Below are 21542 nucleotides of genomic sequence, written 5' to 3' on the forward strand. Positions count from 1 at the left end.
CAATCACATAACTCGATGAAAATTCGACTTGACCGAAAAGAGTTCAGGCGAAGTGCGGCTTAATGTGAATTTTAAAGTTCAAGAGTGTAATTATTGCAAATTTCTTACAAAATATACCACCAAACTGCATACTTATTAATTCATAATGATTCTGCTTATGGCTTCTTAAACAGTCACCGTTTTTCTCTATCCCTCTTTATAGGAAACGAGGTCACTTTTAACGATCAAATAAAACGTTTGTTCAGAGGAGCCTATAAATTAAGACCCACAGCACCTAAATATTTCCACACGTGGGACCCACAAATTATACTTTATTGCAATGTGGGTACCCCATAAAGAACTTTCACTTGAAATAATCACGAAAAATTAAGTGATTTTACTCGCTTTGTGCACTGCACAACGAGCTCAAACTCTTTCGTTGATCAAAATTAATAACATTAAAAAAGCCCTTCTGGCATCCAAAAATGGTATTGCTGATGTAATAAAGACTTCCGCTATATCATATATATATATATATATATATATATATTTATATTACTTCACAGAAAATAATGCCATTTGTCCTGCGACAATATTAGAAAATTACATAACAGTGACCACAAATATCAGACCTAGATAAATAGACACACTTATACTGACACACAAACGACCTCACAAACCAGCCACTTCTCAAACCATCAGCTGATGGGTCAAACAAGTTCTCGATGCGAGTGACATAGACATAAAGACGTTCAGCGCTCATAGTACGCGACATGCCGCTACATCCACGGCACGTATCCGCGGTGTGTCATTGGACCTAATAAGAAAAACAGCCGGATGGACTAACCGATCACAGTCATTCGCGCAGTTTTATAACAAGAAAAATAATATCCGACAACAACTTTGAAAAGTCTGTTTTCTTATCCAACTAATGTAATTTGATATGATATTTACAATATCATGCTTTGGTTTACTATATACTTTTTAAATAAGTTGATTATCAAAATCATTTGTATTATTTGAACACGAAATTTTCAACTCCAAACATCTACAGTATATATTTATATCAAAGAATGAAGCGTACGAAATACAATATCAATCGAACTTCACCTTGTAAGTTCGTTTAATCATATATTAATATTACAAAATGTTTTAATTTAAAATTAGAATTTCATTATAACTTTTTAAAAAAGTCTAAATTTATTCTTGTCGATTATATTGTCGTGCTTCAACATATGAAACTTATTTATATACTTAATTTAATACAATTATGTTTGCGTCTTAAAAATGTTACTCAATACGACCTTTACAAAACTGTAAATTCATTGATATTTAACAACACTCACGTTATTTTAGTAATAAAAAAAATAACAAAACTCAATGTGACAATATTTATTTTTGGCTTGCACTGAACGGGTTACCGTCCATTATTTCCGGCTAGGGTGGCATTAAAAAATGACACTCATGAATTACAAACATATATAGCGTTTTAGATTTCGCCCGCGGCTTCCATTTCTGTACAAAAGTTTAGTGCAAAATTTCATAACGAGTTGAATAGTTATGACGTGAAAGCGTTAAAAACGAACAAATAAGCAAACATACGTTCGCTTTTTATAATTTTAAGTTAGGATGCTTAGCGACACTTCAATTTTATTAACATTGATAAATCGTAATCTATTGATAAATCATTTTTTTCTTCTCTTGAAACGAATATGATCCTTTGAACTTTTCAAATATTGCTGTTTCATATGAGTTATACGTATGCATCATTACGTATGCACAAGTGTATGCGCAAACACAGGTACAAGAGTGTCAATGTTAGTAGTTAGTGAAATAATAGAGATATTCTCTCAATCACATAATCCGATGTTCAATTTCGGAGTTCAGGCGAAGTGCGGCTTTACGTGAACTTTAAAGTGTAATTATTGAAAATTTCTTACAAAATACCACCAAACTGCATACAGCAGCATTATATAGGAAATAAATCAAGAGTGGAACATTTACTAACTAATACTAGATGTGTCATTCACTCATGAATTTTATTTGTAAACAGACAGAACTGTAGAGAAAAATAAATATATGACTTAGTGTTTATAGTATATGTAAATGAATAGCTTCGAAATACGTAATTTATATGAGAATATGCATTAATACATAATCACCGCCTCGTATACGGAATTGCCTCGCGGATATCACGTCTGGTTCAAACAATTTGCTTCAACGTGAGAAATATTTAACGAATAATAATATGTTCAAATATTCACTTAACAAACAATATACAATATGACCCTTATTATATAACATAATAAAGCTGTTATTTGCATACATCGAAATTTAAAATTATTGAAAAAAATATTTCGAGAAATGAGTTATATTTTATATAGGTTGAAATGCATAGACGCGGCAATATTTTTAAACCGGTCAAGTATTTACGTACCGCTATATGTAATACTTATTATACGCCGCGACATTTCACGTGTGCGAATAAATGTTATCCCATATTTTTAAAAGAGCATTTTATTTTTATAACAACAGGTAGAACCATAATTTGTCTTTATTAATAATTTATCTTGAACTTGACGGTGAAGGAAAATCTTGAGGAAATCAGCATGTCGGATAAAAAACCCACTGCTTGTATATATTTAAATGCAATGGACTGGTGTAATAAACCCCAAAACCTGTTCCTTTATTTTACTTAATTAAAAAAAAACATGTTTGTTTATTGTTATTGTGAAAAACTCTTAGAAGATGTAATAAAATGGATATTACTTAAATATATTTACTAGCATTATATACAAATATTTTATTTAAAAATAAATGAAACTCAAGCCAATGGCGGCTGCACTGGGACAGGCGCTTGATGCTTCGCCGGCGGGACTTGAGAACGATACATTGAAAAAACATGAATGTAATAAAAAATGCGGCAGTCGACAACTTGCAATATTCCGCAGTCCTTTATACATTTTTAAAAGGTCATTAGCATATTTTAAATATTTGTAATCTTCATTATAAGAGTACAAAAAGTAACCACAACAAGGCACTAAAAATAAGCTAAATGATTTTTTTTTAAATAAATCAACGCCGCCAATCTTGGAAACTAAGACGTTATGTCCCTTGTGCCTGTAATTAAACCGGCACACAACAAAACCAAGTACCACTGTTTTGTTGTAGAATATCTGATGAGTGGGTGGTACCTACCCAGACGAGCTTGCACAAAACCCTACCCTACCTATTTTTCATATTAAAACATAATAAAACACGAGTATTATACGTTAATCAAATCTTTTCTTGCGTTAATGCTTCTTTCTTTAGGCATATTTGAATCTAGAATACGAGTAACATTTCTCAATTAAAGCAAAATCGCAATTTATATGACTTTGTTCAAGTAGTCTATTATTATATAATATTGCAACTATATCATATATATTATATCAAACGACAATTTCATAATAAAGATAAACATATTTAAATAAAAGCTAATTTAATTACAAAAATTGTGTGTCTCCTGTAGCTTGGTAAATATGTAGTTCTTAGGTTCATTTTTTGATGTGGTTCTCTTTATCGAAGCACAAAGCGTTGTAGTGAAAAATTCATTTCGCAGACTCATATTCAATTATTTTTCTTAATTTCAAATACGAACAACTGTGCATGTGTGTAATACGAACAATAGTGGTATTTCAATGAGAGTTCCTTCGAATCGCACACTTTATACTCCAGTATTTGACATTTCACGTGTCGCATAGCATTTACTTATAATTTTATAAAAATATTTGGATATAGATTTGTTCTATTTGTCCAAAAAATGTTTCAAAAAGTATTATAATTAATGTGTAATATACACGCACAAACATAGGCAGTCACATACAACACACATTCATAAATATACACGCACAATTGTATTGTTTTGGTTCGTTATTTACTGAATAATTGTACTAAATTACACATACAAATAAAATAAGAAAATAAATAAATAAACTGTTACACCTAAGTGAACCTTTATCATTACAGGTATGTAATGATAAAGGTTCACTCAACTTATACTGCTTTTATATGTTGTATCTTGGAAGGAACATTCACAAATAGTATAAATCATACATATAGCGTACTATTAACGCACACACGGCATCTTTCAGGATCGTTCTATATGTGTATGACCTTACACACAAACAAACCTTTTATTGCCGCAAGGTGTAATCCGATCTTAAGTGCATGGTATAAACTTTGCCATTTTATTTTATTAACAGCCTTTTACTCGAAATTTTAACTAAGCATACTATTTTTAAATATGATGTATGTCGAAGATATACACGACAAAAGTAAAATTTGCAAGTAAAATAAATTATACAAAATTAAAAACTAAAAAGATCTTGACAATGTAGAATATAACCAAGTATGGTTTTGTTAAAACATATTTTGCCTGAACTCGACAGGCTTTGGCTTTTGTCAACTGATAGTGTATTGTTATACAAATTATATACGTCATTTGCAAATATTCATATGTGTTCTCTAGTAAGATATATATTAATATATATTTTAAGCTGTTCTCACAAATTTCTTAGTGCAGTCGTTAAAAAGCACGAAAAAAAAATTGAAAGGCGCATTTGCGTAATTTGATTGTATACAGCATATCGTATGTATTCACGTTTACTTTTGGAGAATTTGTTTTTAATTACATTCTATCAACGAGAATACAAGCGATAATGTGATCAATGACTTATATTATTCTGGCTACTATCCCTTAAATAGCTTGAGGCGGTATTGTGGTCGCAGATCCGAATCCCAAACCGGGGCAATATTTTTTTCATCGTATCTCCAGACGTTGTTGACAGACGTGTTTTCCGTGATCTTGGTATATCTTATCTTTAATTTTTTAAATGTTTTTTTAATGTGCCTGGATGCTTTTCGTTTCAGGATTAAAAAGCCAGAGCTGTAAAATACGTTGAGCTTCTCTGCTAAGCAGTTCGGATTTATAAACTTGGAGTTGGTTAAACTCTCATGCCTCGGAAAGCTTATAAAGTCCTTGTTCCAAGATCTGATCACTCTCCAACTGTTTTCAATAAAAACCCCATGGAACTACGAGATTAACGGAATTAAATGTACATCTGTGTTTAATTGCCTGGGCAACATTTAGAATAGCCAAAATCAGTCAGAAATCATCATTATTTATTATTATTAAGACGACGGTTATGACGATGACGTTATAAGGTCAATAATATCAGTATTTCTTGTTGGCTAGTCATAAAAAATACCTCTTAATAATTTAATAATGTAAAAAAAAATAGGCAATGTATATCGAATATTGATGTGTGTTTTGGTTCTAGAATTATTATCATTGAGGTTTTCCTCAATATGCTTTGAATCATCGATGACTGTTCTTAAATAAATATCACCCATTAGTACATTAAGCATACAAAATTATGGCCCCATGTCGTTATGTTAATTATTTAATTATTATTAATGTTAAATATTTCGCTATCTTGAACTACTTCAGTATAAGCAACGACTTAAAACATACTATAAAAATATACATACATAATATAAGACATTTTATCTTATAAGGCTGCATATCTCAAGGTCCTTACTTTAAACCCAGGATAGGACGATAAAAAGTTATTGCTTTTGCCGAGAAATCAGTAGTGAACCGAATTATGGACGCAAGCGGTGTTTACACCCCCGCCCCGTGCCTCAGAAAGGACGTTAGGCCGTCGGCCCTGCACCTGAACTTCGGTCATGCCGGATTTTCGTCCCATCGAGTAATGAGAGTTATGCACCAAATGTGGCTCGGAATAGCCAAATATGACATAATAATTAAAAGGTATCCTGCATCGAAATTACTCAGGAGAGTAAATATATAAATATAATAGGGTAGGAAACAAGGACTTTTGCCTAACAAAAAATTTCGTTAAACGAGTGATCTTAAATTAAAATATTATGTTAATATGAATGAATCATAACCGATGCCTGTGGGTTCAAAGCTTACAGACACAGGTAAATTTTCATGTGCTAAATATGTGTTTATGATTCATCTTGTTCACTATGTTGAAGAAAAATATCGTGAACACACCTACACGTGTCCACCTACCTACATTTACCACCTACATTTGAGCATTGAGGTGGAATATTGGAGACCTTAGCAGTGGGAAATTTACGTATTATTTTACTTTTCTTTGAAGTGAATCCCTCTTAATGCGAAACCAAGTTCTCGCTCATAAGTAAGTGGATAGTAAGACGTCATTCAATTCTTTAGAATCTTCAAATATTACGGCTTCCGTAAACAAACGTTTAACTAGCATATCAGAACGTCGAACAAATGATTTGTAATAATAATAGTGGCCAACATTCCTAACCTTCAAACTCACACAATAGAATATAGGCTTTTGTTGTTAAGCCATTTAATTGTCAACCATCTGTCATAGAAGGAAAGAAACATGTAACCTTCATGTGTTCTTTCGTAGTGTTGAGCCTACGTTTCTTTTAGTATGTCTTGTTTTTATTATTCAAATCTGAACAGAGTAATATATAGAACCAATATTTATATTTAATTATATTGAAACGAGTCTTTGATCGATCATGTGAATAGTGCCCGCAATTTTCAAACTATAAAAGAAGGTACAAATGTACAGTATCTGGAAAATAGGTAGTTTACGAGAAAAATTAATACTAGCAACACGTTTTCAATATATACTAGTATTCATGCAATCAAACATTAAATTTTTGGTTATACTTACATTTCGTTCATAGAATTTTATATTTTGCCACGCATTGCGAATTTACTTTGGAGAACAAAAGCCTAAATATTGTTCAGGCTTTTTTTAGCCTAGACAAAAAATACAGACTCGAGTGAGAGTATATTTGATTAAAATGCAAATGAATGACTGAAGTTAAAGATCAAATAGAAGTATTAAGTTTATAAATTAATTTGAGCATTATATAAATTGGCGGTTACTTTTGGCGGTAATTTATTTTTTTTTAGATAAAAAAAAATCGGATGATGGATGAATTTAAACGGATCGCGCGGAAGTCGGTGCGGATTAAACGCTGCTTTTATTATCTCGGTCGAATTATGTTATTTCTTTGTAATATGGCATTTTCACTCTTAAAATACTATATTTTTGTAGTTTTCAGTTTGACTGCCTCGTTGGTCTAGTGGCTAGATATAAGGCCGCCGACCCGCAAAACTCTCAGTGGCAGCCCGGGGTCTGGAAGTTGAAAGTGTGTACACTCCCATGCCGCGGAAATCACGTAAAGCCATTGTTCCTGCGCCTGAATTCCTTCCAACGTGTCGGATGGCCGTCCCATCGAATGATGAGAGTTTGGGAATAGGGAGTGCACCTGTGTTTGCGCACTCACTTGTGAGCTATAATATATCCTGCGCAGTTGGCGAATCTCACTTAAGATTGGCCGCTGAGGCCAAAATTTATTTGGAGGACTTTATTTTTATAAGATTAAGTAAAATTCGAAATCCACGTGAAATTCTTACGTGAAAATATGTTTTGAACGTATTTAGTTTTGTTTACCGGCTCCCGGTTTCTTTTAATAATAAAATCTAATAAAAAAAACCATAACGATCTGTCATTAAGACATGAAAGCGTAACAAACAAACAAAATCACTTTCGCATTTATAATATTCGTAAGGAAACAATAAAGCTCCTTGCTTTTTATTATCATTTCACGCTGATATGACGCATACATATTGTTATGTATAAACTTAATTTTATGTAACGAGACAAAATTTAAACGCATTTCTTAAATAACTTTAAATTTTAATAAATTAGAAATTATGAGATAAGTTTATAACCGTAATAAAAGGTAACAAATTAAATATTCGAAATTTTTATTACATAAATTATAGCTTACAGAATTAAAATGGAAGGGAGGAAAATTATTATATTACTTTTTTAATTACAATCGAAATTACTTTTCTTTATTAAATATTGTTTTTCTAATGAAATATAAATTCAATTTATATTTTTTCAGTATGAATATTTCGGTAATAGTTTAAATACGAAATTAAACATAAATTGGCGTTGTAAGTAAACATTCCTTAGATCGACAACGCGCCACTAACTTATAAGATATTATGACTCTTGTGTCTGTAGTTATCCAGTATAATTCTCATTATCCTTTCCAGTATATAACTCATTTATCCTTTCAGATATTGGAACCGGATCACACTAACAGCGTATTGCTTAGTGGTAGAATATCTGATAAGTTGGTGATACCTACCCAGACGTGCTTGCACAAAGCTACTACCAAGTAATTTAAGAATTTTAATATGTTGCATATTTTTAAACATAAACAACTTAATGCCCTAAAGTAGTCAGAGAAAACTCTGCCAAAGCTATAAATATACACAAATAAATAAGTAAAGCTAAAAATATAGCGACAACTTCAGTTTAACGACATACTATCAAGCCAGTTTCATTTAAAAAAAAAATTAACAATCTCACAAGGTCTGACCGACGTTGAAAAATTCGAAGGCATAATTGGTAAAATTTTCCCCTCCATTTTCGAACAGTCGAATAATCTGTGGCCGTGCATCTGCTGAAGCGAACCGGTTCTGAATCAAAAACTGATTTAACGAGTTCTTTTGGAACCTTCGCTAAATGAGCAGGCCGTCCGTCATCCATATAATTATGTACTTTGAACAAAACCCTTACCAGATATGCTATCAGAATATTGACCACTATAATCTTTACATTAATATAATTAATGTTTTTAACTATTGTGGTATTATATTACCGGTAGGGCTTTGTGCGAGCTCGTCTGGGTAGGTACCACCCACTCATCAGATATTCTACCGCAAAACAGCAGTACTTGGTATTTTTGTATTCCAGTTTGAAGGGTGAATGAGCTGGCGTAATTTCAGACACAAGGGACATAACATCTTAGTTCCCAAGGTCGGTGGCGCATTGACGATGTAAGCGATTGTTAACATTTCTTACTATGCTAATGTCTATGGGCGTTGGTGACCACTTACCATCAGGTGGCCCATACGCTCGTCCTACTACCTATACTATAAAAAAAAATATTTAGATATTATATATGGTATATTTAATGTTTAAACACATTTATAAATGTACAACCAAGTGGTAAGTGGACACAAACGACAAAATAATTTCTATGGGTTTTTTTACTCAATCATTTGGTATGAAATATTTAATTTTACTTAATATGTTGGTCTCATTTTTCTTAATTAATTATGCAAAAGAAAATATAAAAATACATGAATATTTATTGAGTATTTCAAACTTCGACTACGCGTCTCTTCTACTGTATTATTTGATCTGAGATTGCATTGACTTAGTATTACCGACAACGCCGCTCAAGTCGCCCTAGAAGTTGCAAATATATTCATGACATTTATTATAACCGTAATAAACGGTAACATATTAAATATTCGAAAATTTTATTACACAAATTATAGCTTAGTTAATTAAAATGGAAGGGATGAAAATTATTATATTTCTTTTTTAATTGCAATCGAAATTCCTTTTTTTAATGTTATTTTTAATGGATTATAAATTAACGACAGTTAAAGAGAAACAGAACAGAATTAATACTTTTAATACAAACTACTTAAAATTACCAATTTTCTTATTTTTGTTATTATCCCAATAAAAATATTTTCCCAGAGAATAATCAATGTTGATACTTCCAACGTGGGTCGTAACCGTAAGTCGCAACAAACATATTTTCACTAATGTGGAATAAAATAAATTAAATTATAAATAATTAAGTCACATTCAACTATTTTATATCAATGTATTGTAAAAACTGCAATCCATTCATAATCGAACTGATCGCGAACGAAACATTTTTACCGAGTATTTGAAACAAAAAAATGACTCTTATACTTATTACGTTAAAGCGTATTTTCCTATAACAGCAGAACGAATAAACATTCTTTGGTTCTATATCAGTCTTTTTGTTTCTTTAGTCTCGAGTGTGTCACCGATTTTCTTAATAATTCATTCAAGAATTTCAACTTTTTACAAACACAAGCAATGATTATTATTTTTGTAAAGTACCGTATGATATATTTTAATTGCTTATGAAATCATAATATCATGTAGATCAGGTTACAGTTACAGTTTTTTTTTCACATACGTGTTCTTATCCCAAACTAAGCAGAGCTTGTACTATGGAAACCAGACAACCGATATACTACATATACTATTTTTCTTTTGCAAATATATACTTATGTAGATAATTACATCCAGAATTAGGACAAACAGTCATGTTCATGCACACAAATGTCTGCTCTGGGTGGGAATCGATATCCACAACCTTCGACGTGAAAGGCAAGTATCTACCAACCACGCCAACCGGCCCGTCAAAAAGGTGTTAGACTCCTTATGTATCCTGTATATACTTATCTGTATCCTATAAACATCGTCATTTATAAACTATTACCCATGCATGAAAATTATGCCAACAATATTTGTAAATATCTAAAATTAAAAAATAAATTCAGCGGCCAGCAGCGATGTTCGTAAAAGATAAAATTTTATTTATAAGTAAAAAAGTAAAGTACCTAAGAACTGTGAATGTCCCACTGCTGGGCTAATTTAAGATCTATCTCTGTTATCCTTCTTATTATATATAATATAGCCTTTTTTGAGTTGTAAGAATCGATTACCTAATAAAAATAGCCTACATAAAATTAATACAATTTGAAAATGGTTTGCTAGATAACAAATATAGTAGATACCTTATTCTTTATAGTATATATGTATGTATTTGTCTTTTGTTTATTAATGTATGGTATTCTCTTGTTGCAGATCAAATCACAAAAATGGGTCAAGACGAGAAAAAAGCAACGATCGTTCTTGATAACTTCAACTCGACGTAAGTGTACATTTTCGTACTTAAACCAATTCATCCTTACAATAATGAAAGATTCATTTTTCATTATCGTTTTCATTCATTCATCTAAAAATATTTAACTTACCTAGCTATGGTTTTGTTTAAACTTAATAGTTAAATTCGAATTATAACATAAGATCACTTCGCTATTATAACTGTAGTAATATTAGCATGACTAAATAACTTGAATTTATAACCATATATATACTTAGTTGACATATAAAAGCCTTTTTTTTATTCTAGATAATTCAAATTGTTAAAAACTTAACTTATAATATTATATAGTTCTTGCAATTTTTTCTCATAAAGTAAGAAGTAGGTATAGGTATTGATGATGCCATTTACTTGTCGTTTCACCAATCATGTCATAAAATGTTAAGTCGAGTACAAGGGTACTCGAAATTTTACTGACTCACGCATTTTCAATACAGAAATAGCTGTTCACTTTAGGTCACAACCATTTTTTTTCTATTTGATATTTTACAATAGCAACACCCGGAATCGTGCAAAAAATTAAGGGCCTGACCTTTAATATTATGTATCTCATATTATTTACAGTGAATTGGACGAGTTACACGTTTTACTAAAGCCAAGACGTTCTTCGAACATTTCTATAGCGTTTTCATCTTCAAAGGAGTTATTGATACACAACAATTCCAAAATAACGGATTCAATTTGTCTAAATTATCAAAATCGGTTCGCGAATGTATTTTAATACTTTTTTCACTGTACAATTTATTGTGTTGGATTTTATCACGTGTTTCGCAATTTTGAGTGATTTTAAATATGTATATTTGCGTAACAAACACAAATATATATTTATGTAGCTGATAAGCAAAACTTTAAAAATAATTTTATAATTCATATTACGCACTTTATATTCACAGCTTTTATATAGCTATAACATTATTTATATTATTAAAAGCTATTACGTGTAATACATACCATGGTTATAAATATAAGTAAGGAATCGTGATAGTGCAAATATTATATGTACTCGCAGTACCTATAATTAAATAACACTAAGATATCTCAAGAGTATAAATCACAATTATATATTTATGTATATATTTATTATTTCTAAGCCAATAATTTACTGAAAAACGAGAACTATGTATTTATTTATATTCGCCCGTTAATATATTTATATTATATTAATGGGAGATATATTATAAAAATTCATAAGTGTTATCGACTATATAAAATAAATTGACCGCGGTAAAGGCAATTATTCATATTATTATAAATTATGAATATTATGTAATAAATCTAAAGAGTTTGTATTATGATTTGATCGCGCTAATCTCGAACCTACCTGTCGGATGTTATTTTTTTTTTTGCATTTGATGGAACAATTTTTTAAGAAAGATAACGTCTATTTAGCACTACGTTACGGCCCACGAAGCCCAGGCTGAACGCAGTATTATTATAAATATGTATACCATTATTTATGCTTTACACTATAAAATGGAACCAATGGGATACACCGAGCTGGGATAAAAATGCATACCACAGTCATAAAAGCTGAAGCATAAATATTACTTATATTTATACTCTTCACTCAATCTATTATGGTGTTTATTTAAATTTGCAAAACATATCATGGTTTTTATGAGAACAGTGGGAAGAAAGGCACTTGTTACAAACTCATTCGCAATTATTGTGTTCTTCTGACTAATACCTCAAGGCGAGCAATTCCAAAGACTATTTTAATTTCCCAAAAACTAGATATCAAGTGCAGGGTCAACAACTTAACCTGTTATCAACATTTTGCCTGTTATTAACAATTGCCTACTTCCCAATAATAGAAAATAAAAAATCGTACACAGAACCTTTGAACCTCTAGTTAGGTTAGCCAATAGCTCGAAGCATGACTCTTATTTCCAATGAGATTTTATAAAACTAGCTCACTGTTACTTTATTATTATTTTCTGTATTGGGATATAGAACTATTAGCATATATAAAATAATAATAATTTATGATTCATATTTGCAGGACTAACCTAGCGACGAGCCCCGGTTTTCAATCAACATTAAGTTTAGGTTCGAAAGAAGTGATCAATGAAAAAGCGTACAATCCCTTCGAACATCGGAAAGTGGAACACCCTAATTCGTAAGTAATAAAATTTTACTAAAATTTAATAAATGTACTTTAACTTTTTATATTATCCTGGGATATTATTCACACTCGGCCATCTGATTCCAAATTAAGTAGAGCTTGTACTATGGAAACCAGACAACTGATATACTACATATACTACATTTTATTTTAATACATACTTATATAGTTACACTTAGGCTCAGGACAAACATACATGTTCATGCACATAAATTTTTGGTCTGGGTGGGAATCGAACCCTCAACCTTCAGCGTGAAAGGCAAGTATCTTCCAACCACGCCAACTGGCCCTTCAAAAAGACTTCATTTGTCGAGGACAGCGATATGTTTCGGAAATGTTTCATCCTAGACCGTCCATTTGAAATCAAGTCACGAGCTTTACTCACTAAGTGATATCTGCTGACATTAAATGAACTTTGAGCCAAACAACTCACTGGTCTTTCTTGATATATACGGCTAATAACCCCGAGACAGATCTTGAAGTCGACAGTAGGATGAGCTAGTCACCTTTATGGAAAATTGGTCATTAGCTGACGACTGAAAAAGGTAGAAAGAGAATGAAAGAATCTTGTACGGGTATTTATTATGGGCTATTAATTAGTGAAATTGATTACATGAAGAATCTATTTAAATAAAGTATAAACATACAAATTTTAACAACTAATTCGAAATGTGAATAAAATTTATCTGTATTGAAATATACATTAGTAGATCCAATCCTACCCCGCGTGTGTGGGGCGGGGTGTGTTTATTGTTATGCAGCCTACTATTAAATCAGGGTATAGGATACTGTCCAGCCGTTTTTGTGTGATTGAGTAACAAACATACGAAGTTTTAAATTTATGAAAATAGGATCACATACAAATTTGTTCGATTACGTAAGACTCGAGAATAATAATCGATAAAAAGAACTGTTAGAGGGATAAAATTAAGACACTTCCTGATGATTTTGAAACATCATAATGATAGCTTGTGTAGTTATGTTGTGAAGGCGTAACAAGAAAATGAATGTCGCATTTATAATGTTAGTTAGGATTCCACAGATGATAGGGACAGTATTGGATTAAGGAACGGAACTTGTGCTATTCGTCTACTGGCTAGTTTATAGGACTGCAGTTACTAAGGTCCAGGGTCCAAACCAGGAAAGGGCTTTACTGTCAAGAAATTGCAAGTAATTATCCGATGCTTTCGGTCGGTAATGTTGATCCCGTGCTTTTGTCACTGTTAGTGTATACTCCAGATAATTGGATAGTTGGACTTTTCTTGGATGTAATAACAGCAATTTTTTTTTTTAAAAACTCATCATTAAATAAATTAAAAACTTGGCATTTTATTATAAAAATTACTTAAATTTTGAAATTCACGCAAATTATAACCAATACATTAAACATGAGAATAACTTGTCGATACAAATGTTTGAAATGCTTATTTATGTATATGTTCCAGTGATTACATACTTTATGATATTGTAAAAAAAATATGACATCATGACTCGAGTACATTGATCGGGTGTACATAAATCCATAAAAGCCGAGATTGCCCTGTGGTAAGAACGCGTGAATCTTAACCGATGATCGTGGGTTCAAACCCGGGCAAGCACCACTGAATTTTCATGTGCTTAATTTGTGATTATAATTCATCTCGTGCTTTACGGTGAAGGAAAACATCGTGAGGAAACCTGCATGTGTCTAATTTCACTGAAGTTCCGCCACATGTGAATTCTACCAACCCGCATTGGAGCAGCGTGGTGGAATAAGCTCCAAACCTTCTCCTCAAAAAGAGGAGAGGAGGCCTTTAGCCCAGCAGTGGGACATTCACAGGCTGTTACGGTTACGGTACGGTTACGGTACATAAATCCAATAATTTCAATCGTAACATGTATGTACTACCTACAAATCGGTATTAATGTAAATTGTCAAAGTAAAGTTATATAACTGTTAAAGACCAACATATTGTAATACAGTCTACAATAATAGAGGTTGATGATCTTCATCCATATAACAAAAAAATTGTAACGTATCACAAAATGTATAATATTGTGGAAAAGACACGTTTGTTAGATTGTAGAATGAAATAATAAATAAATTAAATTAAATTTGTAATTTATATCAAAATATTTAATTCTATACGTTATTTATGGTACTCATTAAGATATAGCATATCTAGTTTGCCAACATGTACTAAAATTCTTTTCCATTGTCATTTAAATTATCTAAATGTATAATGTATTAAAATTTTTAGCAAATAATTATTATCAAAATTTCAACTTTTTTTTTTTTTTTTTTATATCAAATAAACTAAATGTAAAAAAATACCTAAAAGTAGACTTCAAATCTGAACAGAACACAAAGTTATTAAAATATACGTACAACCTAAATAATACTATAAATATCAATTCACGCCTTTTCTGCTCAAACTATTATTATCAAAATTTTCTTTCACGTAGTTAGAGATACAGAAAACGACACATGGAACATAATATCCACCCCTTCTATTCACACGCGGGCAAAGCTGGGTTAAAAACTAAAACTAAAAAAATATATTAACAGGTATTTAACACTTGACGAAAATGCTTGGACAACTGTTACAGTCGCGTTTCGTACAGGTGAAAACAAACCGATACCAATTATAACAACAAATTCTGTGTTTTTTTTTTTTTATAGAATAGGAAGGTGGACGAGCATATGGGCCACCTGATGGTAAGTGGTCACCAAACGCTCTTAGACATTGGCATTGTAAGAAATGTCAACCATCGCTTATAGCCAATGCGCCACCAACCTTGGAAACTAAGATTTTATGTCCCTTGTGCCTGAAATTACACTGGCTCACTCACCCTTCAAACCGGAACACAACAATATCAAGTGTTGCTGTTTTGCGGTAGAATATCTGATGAATGGGTGGTACCTACCCAGACGAGCTTGCACAAAGCCCTACCACCAGTAAATGTTCATTTTGACTATTATTTATTATTCTACAGTAATAGTAACAGCCTGTGAATGTCCCACTCCTGGGTTAAGGCCTCCTCTCATTTTTTGAGCTGCTCCAATGCGGAATAGACATATGGCAGAATTTCAGTGAAATAATACACATGCAGGTTTCCGCACGATGTTTTCCTTCGATTTTTGAATATCTATATGAAATTCTTTGATTATCTATATGAAATTATTATTCATTTAAGTAGGCTGACTTACAACAACTTTGGACTCACTTTTTATGTATCTTATTGTAGTAGTACTAGCTACCTGTCCCGACTTCACGCGGCTTGAATAATGAATATAAAATGTTTATATCGTAATATTTGTTATACATATAACTCATTATACTCCTAAAACTTCCTCATGACTACTCCATTGGTAAATACCGTATGAAACACGCGGCGAGGAGAGGGGAGCACTTTGTTTTATAATATTATGTAGTGATATTAAAACCACGGTATATATATTAAAATATTCTATTGAATTTATTTCGTAGTAACAGTTGCTTTGAATTGAATTTAAATATTATATAAATTATTTATTCCCTTAACAACGTATTACGAATACCTACGGTCTGTAGTTCTTTGCCTAGGTTTACTCTCTATACTTCTATGTCAAGGGTTACTCGTTTGAAAAGGCACAAGGCTGATATGTATAATTACTTTACGGTCCAAAGTGTTTTTGTGTCATATATTTTATGATATACTTAGCCATTCAAGTAACTTTGATACGGTTTTACAAAAAATATATACAAATCATATGTATAACCCATCCTCGCTTAACGTTCCTTTTAATAATGATCATATCAAAATCCGCTGCGTGGTTTAGAATGAGTTAGCGGATATACAGAATGAGGAATTAAACGACTATCTTTTATACTATTTATTAGATGCATTTTAAGGTAGTTCCAATTGTTAAATATGTATTTTCGTTATTTACTTATGTCATAAGTTTTGTTTGTTTATTTCGATTCCACTCAGAAACTATAAATTTTATATGCAACTTATAATAGTATAGTAACAGCCTGTGAATGTCCCACTTCTGGGCTTAGGCCTCCTGTCCTTTTGTTGAAGATAAGGTTTTGAAGCTTATTCATCATCATGCTTCTTCATTGCGGATTGCGGGAACACGTAGTATATTTCAACCGAAACATGCCGGTTTCCTCGCAACGTCTTCCTTCACCGCGAAGCACGAGCTGATTTATGTACACAAATTAAGCATATAAAAATACAGTGGTGATTGTCCGGGCTTGCCTGTAATGAAAGCCATGGTTTACGTTTGAATCCAAAAATAAAATAAAAACTTATCTCATTTTTATACTTTTATCATTAAATTTTTTTTCAGGACGATTGGTTCTCTAGTTCACTTACTTAAGTCTTCACTTGGATCCGGTATCCTGGCTATGCCCGCTGCCTTCAAGAATGCTGGGTTAGCAATTGGAGCATTCGGAACTCTTATTGTTGGCTTCATTTGTACACATTGCGTTTACGTACTGGTCAGTATTAGTTTATTCATTTTTTTTTCAGCCTTTTTCCGTCCACTACTGGACGAAAGCCTCCCCCATATAATTTAATAATAATATTTACTGTCTCGTTGATCTAGTGACTAGCTTACAAGGCTGCAGATCCCGAGGTTTTGTGATCGTGTATTTATTACACGATGAAACGATGTAACCACCATTTTCTCCTAAAGGCCGAGAATGTTTAAATTTATATAATGTTAATACATTCCTAATGGAAAAGATTATTAAAGAAACGAAATGAAAAAAAAAAACAAATCCTTAGAAACTTATAAAAAAAAGACTTACCACTTACTGTAGAATCTTATCTACTATCGACGAACTACTGTAAACGAACTATCATTTACCATTTGATGGTAAGCTATGTCTCTTAAGCATCATCACTTTATCTTGGTTATTTCGGTTTAAAAGCTGATTAAGCCAGTACAATTACAGGCTCAATGAGTATCATAGATTGTATTTAGGGTCTAAAGAATGACTGTTAATTCCCACAGTGCCAATGAACGTAGTGAACGTAGTGAAAAAAAAAGTCTTTATAACATTTTTAACAAATCTTAAAATATATTCAAGTAAAAGACGATACGTTTTATATAGAAATACAAAATGGAATAAATATTAGATTTAGTTTTAAATATAATTTACAAAATAATCAATTACAAATAAATAATTAAATGTATTTATTACAGGTAAAAACGTCACAGGAAGTTTGCGTGGAAGCGAAAAAACCTTCAATGGGATTCGCTGAAACCTGTGGAGCGGCCTTCGAGTTTGGACCGAAAAGATTGAGACCATGGGCTAATTTTGCTAAGTATGAAATTTATTTAAATAAAATAATTCAATACTTATAATGTTTGATAACTGCTAAAACAGACAGTGAAAGATTTAATATTTGGTAATAATTAAATTTTAGAAATTATATTCCTTAAGCCATTCGTTTTATTTTAACGAAGGGTTTCTTAATTGGATTATAAATTTAATTAATCGTTCTGAAGTTAAGAACTAAGTCTGACTTTTTGAAGTCTCAATAGCTGAATGATAAACGAGCCGTCTAGCGGTTTTGAAAACGCAGATTCGCTTTAGTATTGGCTACTGTTATCTCCATTCTTCAAGCTTTACGTTTAGCAATAATACTATATAAATATAATATATAATTAAACATATACTATTCGAAAGTAATTTCGCCATAGATGTACAATAAAACAAATTGTCATTTTTTAAATTTCGAAGACATTTGATAAAAGTACTATTAATGCACTAAAAATCAATATTGCCAGTAATATTATTTGAACAAAAAAAAATGCTTTTTTTTTTCTTAACAGGACTTTTATCGATTACACGCTCACTTGCACCTACTTGGCCGCATTGTGCGTGTATGTCGTGTTCATTGCGGAAAACTTTAAAGAGGTATTATTTTTCTAATATACTATAACATGTTGAAAATAAATAAAATATTATTAAAGGATGATGTAGGTTTTGACTTAATATCACTTATTCGATCTGAACTTATGATGAAAAGTCATCCATGGCCACATTCTTATGATGTTATCCCTGACCGCAAATAAGTAAATTACCAAAAGAATTACTTCTAAATCCAAATAAGGCATTTTAACCATAAAGATTCTTTTGGATAGGAACCGTGAACTTTGATTAAAATTCTCGTTGCGCCATGCGTTATTTCGTATATAAATGCGATGTTGACATTAAAGGTGTTAAAATCGAGTCCGATGAACTCAAATTAAATTCTTCTGAGTAAAATATATCGATACTTCGAAATGATTTTTATACTTTACCATACAATGATAATAAATTATATTTGAGGAACAAAATCTTTTAAGCTTTTATTGTATGCCGCAAACAACGTATAAATAGTATTGCAGTCAAAATAAATCTGCAATTTGTGGTGTTGGTAAATTAAGACAAACTCATTTAATCTAAGTAAATATTTATGATATAACAATAGTAACAGTAACAGCCTGTTAATGTCCCACTACTGGGCTAAGGCCTCCTCTCCCTTGTGAGGAGAATGTTTGGGCTTTTTCCACCACGCTGCTCCAATGCGGGTTGGTAGAATACACATGTGGCATCATTTCAATGAAATTAGAAACATGCAGGTTTCCTCACGATGTTTTCCTTCACCATCAAGCACGAGATGAATTATAATCACAAATTAAGCACATGAAAATTCAGTTGTGCTTGCCCGAGTTTGAACCCACGATCGTCGGTTAAGATTCACGCGTTCTAACCACTAGACCATCTCGGCTTTTTTTAACATATAGTATAACATAACAATAGTAATATAATAAATTCGTATTGATATAAATCAAAGTTATGTCATGGATGATCAATAGAAGTGTCGAAGCCATAATTGAATTTATTTTATCCTTTCTTACCGTTGCGTCGGTTCGTCGGGGTCTTTATTTTCAATATAATGGAACGTGTAGACTCTAGTGCAAGTAAAATAACTCCAATCTTTCCTTTTCACTCTTGCACAAATATTTTAACGCTCAAAAATACTGTTTTAAAAGTACTGTTTTACTTTGTGGATTATGTTAATTGACTAAAAGTTAGTAAAATTGTCTGAAACAGCAAAGCTTAATTTTTCGCATTGTATTAAATAAAACTGTACGAAACATTCCGGGTTAATATAAAAAATTAACAGCCTTCCAGCTAGACATGTATAACAGGTGACTATTGAAATAGTTCAAATTGTTAAGTTGTCAGTAATCCCTGAAATTATATGGTGATGCTGCCAGGGATGTACAAGCAAAATAAATGAAAATACGCCAAAGACAACACGTCTTATTGAAAATATTAATTGGGAAAAAAAAAGTTACAAGACTTCGATTTAATTACGTATCTAATTTTTGATTAGGACTGCTTCCAAATTCGTATTATAAATGACACTGATTACGTTTTAATTTTCTCCATTTCCCAGGTTTTAGATGAGTACAATCCAGATTACAAATTATCGGTTGAAGTGTATTGTGCACTTACTTTGGTACCTCTTGTATTGATATGTCAAATACGAAATCTTAAATGGCTGGTACCATTCTCCGCACTAGCCAATGTTTTCCTAGTCATTTGCTTTGCGATTACCATGTATTACATTTTCACCGATCTACCCAACCCTACCGAGAGGAAAATGGTCGCTAGTGTCACGCAATGGCCGCTCTTCATAAGGTAAGTACAAATGTTTCATTATAAATTTTGTTTGAAGTTATTTTACATCTTACTCCGGATATTGTGTTATTTGTATGCATTCATTAAAAAATGAAATACTCAATTGAACTGTAGTCCTACCTTAAAAAAATACCTCCTAAGTTTTTTATTCTAGCACGGTGATTTTTGCAATGGAAGGTATTGGCGTAGTTATGCCAGTTGAAAACGAGATGGCTAAGCCCCAGCAGTTCCTTGGATGCCCTGGAGTACTTAATGTAGCGATGACTATCGTTATTTCTTTGTATGGCATAGTTGGATTCTTCGGCTATATCAAATTTGGAGAAACCGTTCGAGGCAGTGTAACGCTTAATCTTCCACAGGACGAAATGTAAGTATTTTTATAAAAAAAAATAACTGGAACTTAGAATATATTATATCGTTATAAGAAAATAACTACTTTTTTCTTAAAATATATAAATCATAAGTAAACTAAAAAACAAAAAATTTATTACGAAAAGATTATGCCATGAACTTGAGAAATAATATCATTATATTCCTAGTCATTTCGTTGTCACTGTATTTATTTATTTTCTTCCAATTCAGATTAGCACAAAGTGCAAAGATCTTGATGGCGCTATCGATCCTCTTCACATACAGCTTACAATTCTACGTGCCAATGGAAATGATCTGGCGACAAATCCACCACAAAATCGCTGTGAAATATCATGAAATTACTCAAATAAGCATCAGAACAACGGCTGTAATTGGATCTGGTAATAATATCACTCTCATGTATTTGTATTATTTTTAAACTTTGTCAAAACAATATAACACCGTTATTGATACAGTCAGGTCTACAAAATCTCTTAATCATTGTCCAAATACTTACAATAGAAAATTTTATCGTTAGCCAGCGTTTAGTA

General features: G+C 31.7%; 1 protein-coding gene and 1 long non-coding RNA gene across 2 annotated transcripts in view; both read left to right on the plus strand.

Annotated features, from left to right (window-relative positions):
* Nucleotides 1–21542, plus strand: part of LOC126768170 (uncharacterized) — a 259312-nt gene that overhangs the window by 106860 nt on the left and 130910 nt on the right. The window lies entirely within an intron of this gene.
* LOC126768141 (proton-coupled amino acid transporter-like protein pathetic) overlaps nt 1–21542 on the plus strand; it is a 56684-nt gene that overhangs the window by 34121 nt on the left and 1021 nt on the right. Inside the window, exons 2-9 of the mRNA XM_050486072.1 lie at nt 10764–10830; nt 12845–12961; nt 17286–17436; nt 18147–18268; nt 18780–18864; nt 20396–20640; nt 20795–21007; nt 21223–21392. Of these exons, the coding sequence (XP_050342029.1) occupies nt 10778–10830; nt 12845–12961; nt 17286–17436; nt 18147–18268; nt 18780–18864; nt 20396–20640; nt 20795–21007; nt 21223–21392 (1156 nt within the window). The 5' untranslated portion in view covers nt 10764–10777. The remainder of the gene's footprint in view (nt 1–10763; nt 10831–12844; nt 12962–17285; nt 17437–18146; nt 18269–18779; nt 18865–20395; nt 20641–20794; nt 21008–21222; nt 21393–21542) is intronic.

Source organism: Nymphalis io, chromosome 4, assembly GCF_905147045.1.
Source record: "Nymphalis io chromosome 4, ilAglIoxx1.1, whole genome shotgun sequence".
Lineage (NCBI taxonomy): Eukaryota > Metazoa > Arthropoda > Insecta > Lepidoptera > Nymphalidae > Nymphalis > Nymphalis io.